Below are 18,011 nucleotides of genomic sequence, written 5' to 3' on the forward strand. Positions count from 1 at the left end.
GTTTGGAACAGGTCCCATATGAAGAGAGGCTAAAGAGACTGGGACTAACCATAGGATGGCTACTTTACTTCTGGATACCTGAGTACAATTAAGATGTGATACTTTTGTACTTTTACTCAAGTCGTTTTCCAGAAGGATACTCTGACTTTTATTTAGTTACATTTTTTTCAAAGTAGCAGTACTTTTACCCAAGTAACCTTTTTGGATACTTTTTCTACCACTGTTCAGCATTGCTCGGACTGTGCCATGCCTCCCCTCACCAGCCCTCTGCACCGCCCAGGCCATACCTCCCCTCTCCTAGCCAGTCCTCCACACTGCCCAGAACAGACCACCCCTCCCCTTTCCAATCCTTCATACCACCTGGACTTACCACTCCTCCCTTAGGCAGCCCTCAGACTGTGCTAGATCAACAGGAGTATTCTTCTGCCAGGTCAGGTACCACCAAAAGGTAGATGCATTCACTGCACCTGCAGGAAACCTGCAGGCTGTATCTGCCCTGAGGCAATAAAGCTGAGCCACTGCAATATTTGAAGCATAGACAAACCCAGAGCCATCCATTGTCCAGGAGGCTTTTCACAGTCCCGCTGAGTGACAGTCTGTTTGGGATACACACGGTTGCATATTCTTGCTCTTTGCTGCCTAAGGGCAGCAAGGCTGTGCCCAAAGTTGGTGTCCTCTGTACAGCTGTACAAATCCAGAGGTGTGGGCAGGGCCAGCTCTAGGCACCAGAAAAACAAGCATGTGCTTGGGTCGGCACATTTCCAGGGGTGGCATTCCAGCCCAAGGAGGAGCAGGTGGGGAGCCCCGTAGAGGCTGCCCCAAGCTGACAGCCCCACGCCCGGCTGCTCCAAGCCTGCACCTGGCCCTGAGGTGCTGGGAGCTCTGTGCAGGCAGCGCCAAGGCGCGGCCCCTCATGGGGCGCTTCCTGGAGGGTGGCACAGGGCCTTGGCTGCTGCTGGTGACGCTGAGCCCGGCGGGTCAGGCCGCGGCCATGGTGGCTGCTCCCGGCAGCCAGCTCCTGGCTCACTGGAGCGGAGTTCAGGGGCTCGGCGGGCGCTGGGGCTCTGCCGTGGCAGGACCCCATTCCCTGAGTGCCAGGGACAAGCAAGACCCTCCTCCAGCTCTGTCACGTTACTGAATTTGAGGGAAGCAGCCAGATCACTGCTGCACCCATAGGTGGGGGTGTTGGCCCCAAAAATGGTATAAAGGGGGCCAGGTGGGGTGGACCACCCTGCGGAGCAGCACCCTGTTGATGGCCTTGACCACCTGCAGAGAGACACACCAAACTGGGAATCACTGGGCTGCCCGGGTGGCTGGGAGTGTTCATTCCCTGGCACTGCCCCACTCCCCACACCCAGAAGCAACCCCCGCTGAGATACTGGCCGCTGCGGGTGGCGTGTAGTACGGCCGGGACAGACCTAACCCTCCTGTGCGGGGAACTTTCACCTCCTCCCCCCCATTTTCCCTGGGGCGGCCCATCCTCTCCTTGCAGCCACCCTCCCCCCCAGCCCAGTGGCTGGTGGGTGCTGTATCTCCATGAGCACCGCTCCGACAATGGATTTCCCGACGCCGAAATGGTTCCCGACGGATCGGTAGCTGTCCGGCGTGGAGAGCTTCCAGAGGGCGATGGCCACCCGCTTCTGGAGGGGGATGGCGGGCCTCATGCAAGTGTCCAGTCGCTGCAGAGCAGGGGCGAGCCACTCGCAGAGCTCCAGGAAGGTGTCCTTCTTCATCCTGAAGTTCTGGGTCCACTGTTGGTCTCCCCAGCTCTCCAGGACGATGCGGTCCCACCAGTCGCTGCTGGTGTCCAGACGCCAGATGCGGCGGGGCACGCTGGCGTCCGGGTGCTGCTGCGGCTCCTCCAAGATCCCCAGGGAGGCCAGGGGGAGGGGCAGGGGGTGACGTGCACCAGATGGTGCCAGGCAGCCTCCAGCCATTGCTGGCAGGCTTGCAGCAACAAGTCAAAAAACTAGACCAGAATGCCCAGGGCGAGCTCTGGCTCCATGGTGTCACTTAAACTGGGATGGGGGACACATGGGGTCTGCTCTTCTACTGATTGTGGGGTAACTTGGGCAGGTCACGTCCGTGCTCCATGACTCAGTTTCCCTCATCACCCTGAAAGCTTGTCAAGCCCATGGGACCTTCTGCTGTGGGACTGAGGTTCAGCCCTCAGCTGGGAAACTCACCCAGAGAGTGAATTTCCCTCTGAAAGCAGGAATTTGGTGTCCCATGGTGGAATTTTGGCTCATCACCATTTTTGTATTAGCTCCTGCCAGTGCGAGGACCCAGGCCCGGTGAGATGGAGGAAAGGGCTCGTGCAGGGGGCTTGGGGCAGAACCAGGGGCTGTTCCAAACCCGATCCAATGACTTGAACCCAAACCGCAGCTGGCAACTTCACACCCAGGCTTTCCCCCAAAGCGCAAAGGGCAGAGTCCCCACGAGACGGCTCTCATCACCAGTGCTGGGCAGATCTCAGTGCCTGGTGCCCCCTCGGGCCCATGTGCTCAGTTTGATCCCACCCTCCTGGAAAAGCCAAAGCCCGTAGGGGCCTCAAGCCTCAGTCTGCGGCTGGAGGGGTTTGCACGGGCAAAGCTGACAGGAGTGATGAGGAGTTGCAGTGGGCGGAGCGAGGGTCATCGCTGGCCAGAAAGTAGGGTTCTGCTTTGCAAGAGGTGCTGTCTGCTCTGGAGAGAAATCTCACACACATTCGTGCACGGACACACAAACATATCCTTGTGTGTGCACACACACATGGGCACACACTTGTGCACACACATGCACACACTCGTGCATATACAGGCACGCAATCACACACTCACGTGCTCACACTTTCCCGATGCTGGTCTAGCCAGGAGCCCACATGTCAGGGCAATCTGCTGGGATGTGCACAAGCCACATTTAAGTTCCGGCTCTTCCTGATTCAGTCAGTGGGGTCTGGGCAGTGCCTGGCACAGCAGGGCCCTGATGTCTGCCAAGGTCTGTACAGCAGCCAGCCTGACAGGTCCGGTTCCTGGCAGCTCCTGACTCTGCAGGGACCAAATACGAATACTTGGCTCTCCTCCAGGCCAGGTGAAAGGACTCAGCGCTGGACTTTCAGCTATTCGGGTGTGTGGCGCTGGGGCAGGGGGTGTCTAGGTTCACCAGACGTTCCATCTTGGCCCTGGGACACCTTCCAGACAACAGTTGTGTCAACCCGGAAACATTTCTGGCAAATGTTTCAGTTCCAACAAATCTGCATGTTCTCCCCGTCTATCGGCCAGCGTCGACGTGTTCCCACCAGCTCGACCCCAGCTGCTTTTTGGGGCTCATTCGCTGCCCTCTGTTTGGAGGAGCTTTCTCCCTGGCTGTGACGCTGCGTAGACACAACACACTGGAGATGCCCAGGCTGCCTTATCTCTGGGGCAGAACAAGAGGCTAAGAAATCTCAATATAATAGAAATGAAAGCGGAGACACAGACCTGAGATCAGCTTCTGCTCCAGGCGCCTTTATATTGGACTGGCCATGGGAGCTCTGGGTCCTATTCCCAGGCCTAGGGAGAAGGGGGAGGGTTAGAGAGGGGCTGGGAGCCAGGACTCCTGGGTTCTCTCCACTGCTCGAGAGAGGGGCTGTCAAATAGTGGTCAGATCTAGGCGCCAGGACTCCTGGGTTCTATCCCCAGCTCTGGAGGGATGTGGGGCTAGTGGTTAGAGCAGGGAGCTTGGGAGCTTGGACTCCTGGGTCCTCGTCCCCAGCACCACCTCAGAGCCAGCACCCAACACCACCACATCAAACCCCTGAACCCCTCAGTCCCAGCCCTGAGCCCCTCCCACATCCTAAACTCTTCAGCCCCCTGATTTCCCCTGAATCCTTAGCCCAGCCCAGGGCCCCTCGTGTGCCCCCAAACTCCCCAGCCCCAGTCCAGAGCCTGCAACCCCAGCCAGACCCCTCATGCTGCCCCAAACCCCAATCTCCTACCCCAGGGAGGAGGGAGGGAGGGGGCAGGGCCTCAGGGAAGGAGAAAGGACAAAGGTGTTTGGTTTTTGTGCCATTAGAAAGTTGACAACTCTACCCTGGGACTAGCCTTCCCAGAATACAATGGGAAGAAAGGTAAGGGGATTCATGCCTTGGGAGCTTCCCAGAATGCAATGGGGCACACCGGAAGGGGGGTTAGTGCCTTGGGATGTTCCCAGAATGCAATGGGGAAACTGGGTCCCAGGGCTAGCATCCCGGGAGGCAACAGAAGCTATGGCTGGTTAGCACCGTGCTTTGTTTCTTTGCTTCGTTTGTTCCTTCTACACAAGGAAATCAGTCCCCTCTGGTGTGTCCCACCCTCGCCTGCTCTTTTGCATGCGCTCAGGATTTGCATGGCCCTTTGCATGAGACACCCTCACCTCTTGGCAGCCCCTGGGACCCACAGCCGGGCTCTTTGCCTCTGCCCTGCAGGCCCTGGGGGGGCACAGTGTCCCATAAGCAGCCGCTCCGCAGAGTCACCCGGCTGCTTAGCAGAGCACCCACAGCTCGGTTTGTGTTTCTCCTGCGGGTGCCCAGCCGCACAGGCCTCGGTGCACAGAACAACATGGAAAAGACTAGAGGGAACATTGGCACTGGGCCAGCATGCAGAATGGCTGAACAGAGCTCACAGGCATGGGAAGGGCTGGGCGGTACCACGGGGATATGTAACTGGGGAGGTACTGGGGGGTTAGAGAGGGTGTGGAAGAAGAGAAGGGGCAGTTAGACAGACAGACAGACGGAGGGATGAAAGGATGGGATGTCTGGGAGGGAAGGGATGAGGATGTCGGGGAATAGTGGATGAGGTATGGAGGGAAAGGGTTGATAGACAGAAGCTCATGGAGATGCACAGATAGACTGTGTCTAGACTGGCAAGTTTTTCTGCAAAAGCAGCTGCTTTTGTGGAAAAACTTGCCAGCTGTCTACACTGGCCACTTGAATTTCCACAAGAACACTGACGATCTCATGTAAGATTGTCAGTGTTCTTGCGGAAATGCTGTGCTGCTCCCATTCGGGCAAAAGCCCTCTTGCACAAATGCTTTTGCACAAGAGGGCCAGTGTAGACAACGCGGGATTGTTTTGCACAAAAAAGCCCCGATGGCGAAAATGGCGATGGGTGCTTTCTTGCACAAAACCGCATCTAGATTGGCACGGAAGCTTTTCCGCAAAAAGTGCTTTTGCGGAAAAGTGTCCATGCCAATCTCGACACTCTTTTCCGCAAATCATGCCAGTCTAGACGTAGCCATAGACAGACAGATGGGGGGTTCTCTGATGGATGGAGGCTAGCACAGGATAGACAGACAGATGGGGTGTTTGGGAAGGGATGAAGGTCGGGATTGGGTGGATGAGGTGGGGAAAGGGGTGGACAGATGGCTGTGTGTGGAGATGGATGGATAGACAGACAGATGGGGTCTATGATGGATAGAAGATAGGATAGGATGGATGGACGGATGGATGGGGAGTCTGGGAAGGGAGGGGAGGATGAGGATGTTGGGGGATGGGAAGATGAGGTAAGGGGTGGACAGACAGACGTGCATAGAGATGGATGGATAGACAGACAGATGGGGCTCTAGGGGGGGCAGACAGCTGGACAGCTGGAAGACAGGGCACACAGGGCACATAACAAAATCCTCTTCCAGCCCTTCCCAAGCAGGGGCTGTGATATTTTCCAGTAGCTCTGTGGTGCCTGGACTCCACCCTGCCTCATCGCCTGCCCCTGGCACCATCAGCTCGGTGGGCCGGTTAATGATTGCCAGCTCCTGCGTGTACGGGGAGCCGTGCCCACTGGCACGGACACCGGCAGCAGGGAGGATGCGGGGGGGGGGGGGGTTGCTAAAATCAATCAAGCGGGAGGCGCTGCCCAAGCTCCACCGGGCGCCTGTTAGCACAGGGAATTGTGGGGTGTCTGCCGGATTTTCCTGTGCTGACGATCACAGCCCTGTTCCTCTGCTCCAGGGTCTGTCCCCTGCGGTTTGCAACCCCCTTCCCTTCCCCGAGTGGCGAGGGGCTGTATAAAGCAACCCAAGACAGCGCACATTAGGGGATGGTACAGAATCTGGGGACTTGGGGCAGAGGCAACATCCGAGCAAGGCAAACAACCAGGAAAAGAGCGATGCCCTGACTTATTCAGAGGGCTTGAAGCCGGACCCAGCTGGGCAGCCCCGGTCAGGTCAGAGAAGGCATGTTAGGGCGACCCCAGTACAACAATCTGCTCTAGTGACTGATGGGAGTTGCTGCTCGAAAGGGGCTCGGGGCCTTCTACCCGTGGGCCCCACAGCGCCTCTGGGGAGGACAGCCGAGGGGCCCCCGGGGGGAGAGGAGAGGCGCAGGCGGTGCAGGACGTGGGTGGGTGAGTGGATGGTGCTTGGGGATGGCCGGTGGATGGGGCGTCTCTCCCTGTTCCCCTCACAGGGGGTGTGGGGGGGACCAGGCTCTGGCTGCCTGTGGGGCGGGCGCGGCGCCTGGCCTCACTCCCAGGCTCACAAGGGCTTTTTGGCGGGAAACCTGAGGGGAGCGGAACTCTCAGCAAGGCGGGAAAATCCGGTTGGAACCGGTTCCCCAACGGTCGCTGCATGTTCCGGGAGGGGGGGGCAAAGCCCAAGATGGAGTCCATGGTGGCCGACTCCATTTTGTTTGCCCTAAAATCACTGTTTTAACGTTAAGATCATTAACATGTAGTCACAAACACGCAGCACAATTATATATATAGCAGGCATGCCCTGCACTCGGTGTAGTTTCTGCAAGGGAGATTTGGGTTCAATTTCAGGGAAATCTCTCGAACTCACAGGGCAGTTCTGCTCCAGCATCAGCTCCCAAGGCAGCTGTGGGACTCAGTCTCCAGAGGGTTTGAAGGCCAGGTTGGACAAACTCCCGTCAGGGCTGGTCTAGGTTGAGTTGGTCCTAGCTCAGTGCCGGGAGCTGGACATGACGTCCTCTCTGAGTCCCTTCCCACCCACCACTGCTGTCGTTCTCTAACCCAGGGGTGGCCAACCAGTTAGAGACGAAGAGCTAAAAACAGCTGTGGATAAAGTGCCAAGAGCCATGTATTATATATTTATTTATATATATATATATCTATATATCTATAGATATAGTACACAAAATGTACTGATAAAAATAACATTACCGGACATTTTGGACAAAACCCAATAAAAAAGTCTCTAGTCACTTAAAAAATTCACAGCTAGTCCATAGATCTTCAGAGAACTTGAAAAGGAGCAAGCATCAAATCTAAAAAAAAATCTTTAAAAATACAATAATATTCTCACACTAAAAAAAAAGCATCCCTACCATGTATAAATTGAACACTACTGCCCTGTTATGGCCTGTGAGTTTTTTAAAATTGAACTGAGAGGTAAATTAGCACAATTTAAAATTGCCTGTTTCACTCCAGTTTGTTGATCTCTATTATGGTTTCCTCATTTTTTATTGTTACTTATGGAAATTATGGCTTTTTTATAGTTCTCAAAATTCAGGTCTGTCCCAGGCTGCAAATATGACAGGTTCAAAATCAATACGGGAGAGACTCGTATCTCAGAATCATTGCTTCAGCCTGGCAAACAATAGCCTTTGCATTTTCTTTAAAGAAACACTATGCCGATTCTTTTTTTGCCCTGGAATTTAAATATGACATCTGTGTTGGCTGCCTTATTCTGCATCCATGAAGACTTTGAGTTTAAGCTGCTTCAGCCCCCCTGCTCTAGCCCAATCCCCCTTCTCTACCCCAGAGACAGGCACCCCCAGCTCCCTCTACGTCCCCCCCCCCACTCTAACCCAATGCCTGGGTCCCGGAGCTGTCACCACCACCACGCGCTTCTCCCTTCAGGCGCTGAGGCGCGTGCACAGAGCGGACGGCGGTGAGCAGGTGCCGGGGTGCGTGTGCAGAGCAGTCCGGGTGCACGGCTCAGAACTAGCAAGAGCCGCATTTCTTTAAGCAAAGAGCCACATGCGGCTCGAGAGCAGCGGGTTGGCCTCCCCTGCTCTAAGCCAAAGGGCTGCCACTTCTCCAGCCTCGCCCTCTGGCAGGATTTACTACCCTTGATCCTTCTCATCGTGCTTTTTGCCCCTTCCCCCGGCCTGGCCACCCCTTCTTGTCAGCCCCTGATGTCTGCCGTGGAATCCGCAGGGGGGTTTCCATGGGGCGTCAGACCAACGTCCCCTTGCCAAGATGCCCTCAGCAGGCACGGGCCCTTGTGCCCTTCACGCCAAGGTGAGAAGCCCGTCAGCGATGTTTCCAGCCAAACCACAGGGAGGCTGCACAATCGACAAAGATCAGCACTAGACGCCCCACCGAGCCCGGTGACACCTGCAGCTCCAAACCGACCCAGGCTGGCTGGGGGGGAGCCAGCATCTTTTATAGTGTCACTCCCCCGTGCAAAGAGAGCGGGGCTCAGCTGGGCTGGGGGGGCAGAGAGGTGGCGTGTGGCTCAGCTGGGCTGGAAGGAGCTAGGAATCCGGATGGGAGGGCAGGGCAGGGGGTGGGGCTGGCAGCAAGCGGGCCAGAAATGTCCTCCCTTGGTCTAGCAAAATCCCTCGTCCGGGACTAGTCGGGTCCTGAGAGTGCCGGACCAGGGAGGTCCAGCCTGTACCGGAAACCCCACTGGCTCCGGCAGACCGAGGTCCGTGGCCCCCCAGGGGTCTGGCCCCACTGATGCTCTTTGCTCGTGACACGCTCCGAGACTCCCAGGCCACAGTGTCCTCCCAGGGGAACCAAAGGGCCGGGTGCTGCAATTGTCGAGGCAGCTACTTTTACAGTTTAACTTTTATGGTCCCTGGGCTCCAGCCGGTATTGTTTTAAAGGCCATTGTTCCCGGCTGGGAAGGATCAATATTTGCCCAGGTTTCCAAATGAGTCCAAGGTCCGGGCCTGTTTTCCTTTCCTTTTCCACACAACTGCAGGGCGTGGGGGTGGACCCCCGGGCCTTTCTGCCACTAGGGGTCAGGACTCCCTGGGCTCAGGAGGGCATGGGGCGCCCTCCGGTACAGCATGGGGCTGGGAGCCGGGACTCCTGGGTTCTTATTCCCAGCCCTGGGGAAAGCAGTGGGCTTTGAGTGTTGGGGGGCAGGCTGGGAGCCAGGACTCCCAGGTTCTATTTCCAGCCCTGGAAGGGGAGTAGGGCCTAGGAGTTAGAGCAGAAATGCAGCCGTGGGAGCTGACCATGGCACACAACTCTCCCCTCGGCACAAAGAAAAGCCCCGTCGGCTAAGGAGCAGGCCTGGGCTTCGCATGTTTGTTCAGCCCCAATTCCTGGGGCTCCAGGAGGGAGTGGGCCTGGTTCCAGAGTAGGTGGGCCCCACCATGGCTCTTCCGGCCTGTGCAGCTGCAAGTCTTGGAGGACTGGCGGGTGCGGCAGCTTTGCCCGACTCACAGGCAGGGAAAGGGGCGTCCGTGTGCCTAACCCCCCTGTACGTGGCATAGAGCAGCCTGTTCTGTCCTCCGGCTCTGTGGCCAGGTTTGTCTCCAAGCCCCCTGCGCCCCGGTGGGAAACGGAGCCCGGAAAGGGGACACGACCAGCCGGGCTGTGGCAGGGAACCCAGGAGTCCTGCGACCCTGGCGAGCACAGGGCCCTTAAACCCCATTCACCCCTAAACCCCATTCACCCCCTACTTTGGGAGAAGCCGTTTCACCCCCTGGCGCGGCCGGCGAGGTGGGGCCAGGTCCCAGGCTGACATCCGCCGTGCCCAGAAGCCAATGCTCAGCAAGGGCCCCAGGGCCCGCGGGGGCCAGGTCAGGGGATGGGGATACAATTGCCCAAGCGGGAATTGTAGCCTCAGGCCAGTTTGCAAACCCCTGGGAACTGGGGGGTCCGTCTCCCACTGTCCCGTGGAGTCCCAGCGCCCTCTGGTGGCCAGCTGGCATGCAGCGGGCCCAGTGCGCCGAGCGTCCCATGCCCACCCACGGCCGGTCTGCTCCCGGGCCTGGCTCCGGAGATCTAACCTCCCCAGGCCCGTGTGCGGCCACCCCATCTGACTGCCAGGGCAGCGTGGGCCCGAGACCTGCCCCACAGGCCTTCCCAGTGCAGATCTGCCAGCCGTGGGGGGCTAGCCCCCCGGCATCCCTTTCAACCCGCGTCCCCCCCTTCCAGCCTCCTCGCCCCCAGCTGTGCTGAGCCACCAGCTGGTCTGACCCCTAGGTCACCAGTGCTGAGTGCCCGCCCAGCCCCCAGGCCGAGCCCTGTCACTTTTGGGGGGAGGGTGCAAGGGCAGGGCCTTGGGGCACGGGAGGCAGCTGCCTCAGAGCCTGGCGATGTAAGATCCCGGGGTTCCTGGCCGCCATCCCTTTAACTCACCTCCGGAGCCCCAGGCAGTGCTGAGAGCTGGGGTGGGGCTGGGGGCACCTCCCCCACCCATCTGCCCAAAGCCCCTTCCCACCAGGGCCAGGCGAAGTCTGGCAGCCGCCCTGCTCTGGGCAGGCGAGGGTAGCAGAGGCTGAGCCCCCGTCTCTTCCCCCTACTGCGGAGACCCGCCGCTCCTGATTCTACAGATGCATCCGGCCCACACTGATCCAGCCTCCGCTCCCAGCCACTGGTCGGGGCCGCATCTCCTGGGCGAGGCTGACGTTCTGTTCCCCGCACAGACCCCGGGGGGCTCAGGTTCCCCCGCAGCTCGCCTGCTTCTGGCTCCCCTGGGAGCCCCCCGATGGGCTCAGGGGCCGTTTGCGCTGCATGTGGCCCCACTGGGGCCCGCCAGCCCCAAGCTACTGCAAAGGGCTCCGAGAAGAGCGAGTGGAGCGACCTGCGCTCCCGCCTGGCAGGGAGTGGCCAGAGGAGCTGGACCGGCCAGAGCCGATCACAAGCCGAGCGGGAGCCAAGGGGGGAAGCGGCTGCCACAGAGGCTGCTGTGGCTCTGGCTGGCACCGGGAGGGGCACGGGTCAGACACGGGGGTCGCTCTCTGGCTCTGGGCACCGACAGGCCCCAGCTGGAGAACTGGCCCTGTTCTGGGGGCTGCACTTTAGGGGCAACTGGGATGTAGCCACCCAGGGATCCGCCCAGGGATCCACCCACCTCCCTCCTACCTCTGCTCCCGCCCAGACCCAGGGGCTAGCCCCAGCCAAGCAGAGGAGTAGGGCCAGGGGTCACCCTGCTCTGCTCCCCTGGTGTTCCTGCCACCAAGCAGAGTTGGGGGTTGCAAGCCCCTGCTCTGACCCGCTCCCCGGCAGGAGCACCGGGCAGGCAGGGCTTGGGGGCGAGTCCCTGATCCTGCTTCGTGGCTGGGGCACTGGAGACGGGGCAACCCTCAGCACCCCAACCCCCTCAGAGCAGGAGGGTGGGATGGAGCAGGGCAGACCCCCAGGTGCCAGGTGGGGAATGCAGAACCACAGCTATTTATGGACCCCTCTTTTTACACGGCCCCTGGCCAGCCTATCTCCCCTCCCTTCCCCATGGCCGGCTGGAGGGGACGAGGGGACCTCCTCATTGCTGCCTACCTGAAGTCAGGGCCCACTCGCGTGGCCCATCCTGGCCAGGGCCCTGGGAGAGGGGCGCAGGGCGGGGGGTCCCACGGACAGCGAGAAACGATAGAACCCAGCGTGAGAGGAGACGCTGAGATGGAGGCCAGGTCGGTGCAGGGAAGAGACCCAGGGGCCCTGAGAGCAGGCTGCAGGGAAGGGGTTGCTCCCCACGGGGGCTGCTGAAAGCAGGACGACAGCCAGGGGCTTGAGCTGCAGCGAGGGAGCGGGGGCTGGTTGCAGAAAACTGCCGTGGCAGTGCCCGGATCGATACAAAACCTGGACATGCAGGGCAGGCAGGGCCCTCGCAGGCCCCTGGCACCGGAGCTGCTCTAACTCCGGGTGTCCTGTTGGATCAGCCACTCTGACGCCCTGCACAGCACAGACCCCAGCCCAGCCCAGCCCCACCTCCCGGATTAGCCCAAAGATCAGTCTGTCGTGGCCACGGGCACGGACCAGGAGGTGTCACCAAAGCCTGAGACAGAGGAGCCCAGCAGATGGTCCCCAGAACATGCTACTGGGATGGGGAATTTGCCCCCTGTCCATCCAGGGTCTCTGCCAAACTGCAGCCGGGGAGGGGGGGGATTCCTTCCCAAGGAAGGGGTGTGAGCATGGAGTCACTGGTCCAGCTCAGCTCAGAGCGCCACTCAATGCCCCTTCTCCCACTCTGGCCGATCTCTGATGCTGCAGAGGAAGGAAGAGGGGGAAAAACTCCAGAATACATAGCGGGGGGAGGATTTCCTTCCCGACCACAAAAAGCAGATGCCCTGAAGCATGAGGATCGGAACACAAGGCACGGCCCGTTCCAGCCTGCCGTCATCACAGGCCCACCCTGTCACACTACTCCACGCATAAATTTATCAAGCGCTGTCTTAAAACTAAATAAGTTCCTTGTCCAGAACTTTTCACATCATGTGGCGGTGAGTTCCACAGGCCAGTCACACTGACAAGCATTCCCTTGGCTTTGGTTTGCATTCTCTGCCTTATCGCTTGGAAAATCGGGCGGTTTTGCAGGCCTGCCATTCTGGATCCTGTGTGGCACAGCAAAGTCAGCAGTGTCTGAGAAAAACGGGGGCCTCGAGAAACATCTGGAAAAAGTAGAAGCTTTATTTAATAAACATCCTTGCTTCACAAAAATAACGGGCTATTTTGTAAGTCCTGTCCGGCTACCGTAACAAGAGAGCTCCAGGGGTTAACTGTGCTACGGCTCTGAATTTGGGCTCTGACATCTGGATTAGGGGTGCAAGTCATATCACATGTTGGAAGATGTCCCCAATTCTCAGCCCAGTGAGAGGGACGCGGCCTTTGTGTAGGTCTCCCTCTGGTGTCTCTGAGTCCATGGCCAAGACTGCTTCCTTAACAGAACCTGCCCAAAGTCAGAATTTCTGCTCCATGGGAAATACGGACGTTTTGAAATTTGGTGCTGTTCTGAAACAGGGTGCAAACCAAAAGTCAATTCTAAAATTTCCCCAGGAAGCAAAATTGTTGAGTAATGAAAATAAAACCCAATATCATCAATGGGTATAAAATAAAATCGGATAAAATCCAATACAAATCCAAATGTTTCTTTCTGATTTTGACTTTAACAACATTTTAAAAAGTTAATATAATAAAAAGTGCAATAAGATAAAATCCAGTTGTTTCCCTCTGATATTGCTATTTTTAAATTAAAAGAAAAAAGCAAAAAATATCCTGCATCACGCAAACGTTGCCTTCCAAAATTATCTGTTTAACATGTAACAAATCCAGAGAAATAAAACACAATGAAATCTAAAGCTTGCTTTCCAAAATGAAAAATGAAAAATGAAAAAAAAAATCCAATAGAATAAAATTCGGCCAAACCAAAACATTTCCTTCCAATTTTGACCATCTACAAATTGTTACAAATTTAAAAACTATTAACTGAGAGACAAATTTCCAAACCAAAGAGCCAAATGTTCGTATTCCCCCCCTCCCCCGCGTGGTTTAGCCTGAAGCACAATCATATCGCAGTTTCCTGCTGACTGTTCCGATTCTGACAAAAGACCTTTCTCCACGAGGACGCTCAGCTGGGACATTCCCGACCAGCTCTGCCTCCTGGACTCTCCTTCACCTGCCCTTCCACACTGGGCCATGGCTACCCCATGGCGCCCTCACGTCACCACTGTAGCTCTGCCGGCCTAGCCCTGGCACGCAGACACAACCACCAGCAATGGAAGAGGCTGGCCATCGCCATGGGAACGCCACTCCCCGCGTCAGCCCGCGGGCATCTTCACTGGGTGTCTGTCGGCCGAGGCCCAGGGCCCAGGGAAGTGGGTTCTTCCCGGCCCCCAGTGGTGCGTCTGCATTGGCCAAAATGTGACTTGTACACCAGGTCCTGGTTTGCCCAATCCCAGGCTGCAGCTGGAGGGAGACACCCACCCACCCACCCACCCAGAGCTCTTCATGAGGAACACGTGGTGCCTGTCCTGTCAATGCAAGACAGCGGCCCCCCATGCTCCCTATCCCCACGCCACCCTGGCCCCCCTCCTCCCTCAACACTCTGCTGGCGCCCAGCCATGGTCGAGAGCCAGCATGCGCCTCATCCAGGCTACCCACAATGCACCTGGCTCTCCAGGAGGACGAGGGGCCCGGGAGCTAGCTGGCTCCACCGGTGTCCTTCCAGCCCCAGGCACCCCACAGAGCTGGCGTGGGGACGGGGGAGTTATCGCTCTGCTAACGGAGCCCCGTGGGTCCGGGCGAATGGACACAGATGGATGCAAAGTGGGGATCGAGGGGGCAGGGCACGAACGCCCCTGCAGCCCCCCTCCCACGGCAGGGTCCCTCTCTCAGTCATAGAAGAACCCAGGCTCAGGGGGGTCCCACGCCCCCCCCTCCTCCCACGTCCCATAGGCGGCCTCCAGTACCCGCTGGGCGTCGCTGGCAAAGCCCTCCAGGGCGCTGTGCAGCAGGGCGTAGGCGGCCACAAAGGAGATCCCGCCGGCCACCAGGTTCTCCAGCAGCGGCAGGCGGGCGCGGGCCAGCCGGGCGGCCGCCTGCCCACACAGCGCGGCCTGGCTCAGCACGTTCCGCACGGCCGCCGGGGACATCTCCCGGCCCAGCGCCGAGCGCACCTGGGCCTGCAGCCGCTGGGGGGAGGCGGCGCCCGCCCGGGCCAGCACCCCCAGCGACTCCTCGTCCAGGCCGAAGCTGCGGCGATAGGAGCCCAGCGTCTCCATCAGCATGGGCACGTTGAGCTGCAGCGGGAGCCCGGGCAACGCCGACACCAAGGCCGCCAGCAGGGCCTTCTTCCAGGCCTGGCGCTGCAGCGCCTCCTTCCTGCGCCGCACGGCCTCACCCGAGAGGGCGGGCAGGGCCAGCAGCAGCGCGTGGCGCTTGTGCCCGTCCAGCTCCTCCGCCAGCGTGGCCTGCAGCCGCGGGAAGTCGTAGCGATGCAGCTGGAAGCCGGAGAGCAGGAAAACCCGGGGGGCAGCCGCCCCGTCCTTCTCCAGCTGGCGGGCGCAGTCCGCACGGATCTCGGCCAGCACCCGCTCCTCCTGGAAGCGGGCCGGCCGGCGGCGCTGGGACGCCTGCAGGTCCTGGTCCACCTTGGTGCGGATGAAGTAGAAGCGCCTGCCTGCAGCAGCCAGGGCCTGGGCCAGCTGGGCGTGGCTCTCGCGGAACCGCTCCGAAGCCACCAGCAGGAAGAAATCGTACTGCTCCAGCCCCACCTGCTCCAGGTACCGCTCGGCCCGGAAGCTGGGGGTGCCGGTGCCGGGGAGGTCCCAGAGCCGGACGCTGGGGAGGCCGGGGTGGGCGTAGGGGGTGGGCTGGCCGGTGGTTTCGACGACGCCGGTAGGGGCTGCGTGGGGGTCCGAGTCGCTCAGGCCCCGCAGGGCGTTGACCAAGGTGGATTTGCCGGCGCCAGATTCGCCCGTCACGGCGATGTCCAAGGGGGCAGAGTCCAGCGAGTCCAGCAGGGATTGGAGCTGGCTGGAAACCTCCAGAACTACGCGGGATTGGACCAGGGAGCTCATCTCAGCCAGGTCCTGCTCCCGCAGCTCCAAGCTCTGCATGGCGGAGGAGCTGGAAAACAGGGAGGGCTGAAGGGTTTTCCCCTTCGGCTCCCACCAGTGCCCACACCCTTCCTGGATCCAGGGAAACAACCCAGGAGTCCTGGCTCCCAGCCCCCCAGCTCTAACCGCTCGCCCCCACTCCCCTCCTGGATCCAGGGAAACAACCCAGGAGTCCCGGCTCCCTGCCCCCCTGCTCTAACCGCTAGCCCCCACTTCCCTTCTGGATCCAGGGAAACAACCCAGGAGTCCCGGCTCCCAGCCCCCCAGCTCTAACCGCTAGCCCCCACTCCCCTTCTGGATCCAGGGAAACAACCTACTAGTCCCGGCTCCCTGCCCCCCCCCTCCCCCCCGCTGTAATCACTAGTCCCCACTCCCCTCCTGGATCTAGGGAGAGACCCCAGGAGTCCCGGCTCCCAGCCCCTCCGCTCCCAGCCCCCCCCCTCTAATCACTAGTCCCCACTCCCCTTCTGGATCCAGGGAAACAACCTACTACCCCCCCCCCCCCCCGAGTCCCCGCTCCCAGCCCCTCCCCCCTCTAACCACTCGCCCCCACTCCCCTTCTGGATGCAGGGAAACAACCTACGAGTCCTGGCTCCCAGCTCCCCCCGCTCTAATCACTAGCCCGCACTCTCTTCCTGGATCCAGGGAAACAACCTACAAGTCCCAGCCCCCCCCCCCCCCGCTCTAACCGCTCGGCCCCACTCCCCTCCTGGGCCCAGGGACAGACCCCAGGAGTCCCGGCTCCCAGCCCCCGCTCTAACCGCTCGGCCCCACTCCCCTCCTGGGCCCAGGGACAGACCCCAGGAGTCCCGGCTCCCAGCCCCCCGCTCTAACCGCTCGGCCCCACTCCCCTCCTGGGCCCAGGGACAGACCCCAGGGGACCCGCTCCCCACTCACAGCATCTTGCCAGGAGCCCCGGAGCTCGGGGCCGCGTCGCTCCCGGGCGGCAGAAACCGAAAGGCCCCGCAGCCGGGGAGGAGCCCAGGCGGGGCTAAGAGCAGCCTGCGCGTCAGCACCGGGCCAGCAGCCAGGGGGGCACCGCGCCCGGCCCCCGGCCCCCGCCCCCCGGCTCTGCGGGGCTGGCTGGGGCGGGCCGGAGTGAGGGGCACGGGCAGGGCTGGGGGCAGAGCTGGGGGCAGGGCAGGGCTGGGGGCAGGGCTGGGGGGCAGGGCAGGGCTGGGGGCAGAGTTGGGGGCAGGGCTGGGGGGCAGGGCAGGGCTGGGGGCAGAGTTGGGGGCAGGGCAGGGCTGGGGGCAGGGCTGGGGGGCAGGGCAGGGCTGGGGGCAGAGTTGGGGGCAGGGCTGGGGGGCAGATCTTGGGGCAGGGCAGGTCTGGGGGCAGGGCTGGGGGCAGAGCTGGGGGGCAGGGCAGGGCTGGGGGCAGGGCTGGGGGCAGAGCTGGGGGGCAGGGCAGGGCTGGGGGCAGAGTTGGGGGCAGGGCTGGGGGGCAGATCTTGGGGCAGGGCAGGTCTGGGGGGCAGGGCTGGGGGCAGAGCTGGGGGGCAGGGCAGGGCTGGGGGCAGGGCTGGGGGCAGGGCTGGGGGGCAGGGCAGGGCTGGGGGCAGAGTTGGGGGCAGGGCTGGGGGGCAGATCTTGGGGCAGGGCAGGTCTGGGGGGCAGGGCTGGGGGCAGAGCTGGGGGGCAGGGCAGGGCTGGGGGCAGGGCTGGGGGCAGAGCTGGGGGGCAGGGCAGGGCTGGGGGCAGAGTTGGGGGCAGGGCTGGGGGGCAGATCTTGGGGCAGGGCAGAGCTGGGGGCAGGGCTGCGACTGCAGCTCAGGAGTGAGGGGCACTGGCAGGGCTGGGGGCTACTCGCTCCCCATGTCATGAGTACCATGGGGGGGGGGGACGAGGAGGAGGATGCCAGGCAAACGGATGTGATGGACCCAGCATGTCGGGGCTGGGGGGGGGGCAGCTCCCATCCCATTGGCTGAGCTCTTCCAAAGGTGCCTCTGATTGGCCGGGGGAGGGGTGTGAGCCAACCTGGGGGTGGAGCTGCCTGGGAGACCCCGGCTGAGCCCCTCCCCATCTGGTCACCATCCGGGGGCTCCCTGGCTGGGGAGGGAAGTCCCTGGGGGTTCCCTGGCTGCGTGTGTATCTGACGGGGGAGGTGGGTCCCCCGGGGTTCCCTGGCTGGGGGAGTCGGTCCCTAGCTGGGTTGGAGGGGATCCTGGCTGGGGAGGGGGTCCCTGGCGGCTGGGGAGGGTTAAGGCAGCACCCCACAGAGCCAGGATACTACAGACCAGTCTGACCTTCCATGCTGGGGAGCTGCTCGCAGCAGAGTGGGACAGTCAGCGTGGGGGTCCCTGGGGACGGAGGCTGCCCCCCGGCAGGGAGTTACTAGGATCCTCCTTGCAGGGCCGGGTTGGGGGCACACGGGGGCTAACGCTGCAGCAGCCGAGTGTCTGACCCCGCCCCACGCGGCCACAGTGAACATTGTGTCTGAGCTTTTCCAGTCCAAGTCAGGGCCCGGGCACGAAACAAACGCAGGCGGAAGGAGCCCTGACCTGAGCCTATCGCTACCAAAAATACCCCGGGGGGCGGGG

At 60.8% G+C, this 18,011-nt stretch overlaps 1 protein-coding gene across 1 annotated transcript; it reads right to left on the reverse strand.

Moving 5' to 3' along the window:
• Positions 1 to 12,524: 12,524 nt before the first annotated feature.
• LOC142819508 (interferon-inducible GTPase 5-like) lies at positions 12,525 to 16,537 on the reverse strand. The gene is made up of 2 exons (XM_075907224.2): positions 16,367 to 16,537; positions 12,525 to 15,479 (listed from the first exon to the last, which is right to left on the reverse strand). Exons 1-2 carry the CDS (start codon positions 16,369 to 16,371, stop codon positions 14,243 to 14,245), a joined length of 1,242 nt encoding a protein of 413 aa, XP_075763339.2. The 5' UTR covers positions 16,372 to 16,537; the 3' UTR covers positions 12,525 to 14,242.
• Between the last annotated feature and the right edge of the window lie 1,474 nt (positions 16,538 to 18,011).

This window comes from Pelodiscus sinensis, chromosome 22, assembly GCF_052426305.1.
Source record: "Pelodiscus sinensis isolate ZL-2025 chromosome 22, ASM5242630v1, whole genome shotgun sequence".
In the NCBI taxonomy this organism is placed as follows: Eukaryota; Metazoa; Chordata; order Testudines; family Trionychidae; genus Pelodiscus; species Pelodiscus sinensis.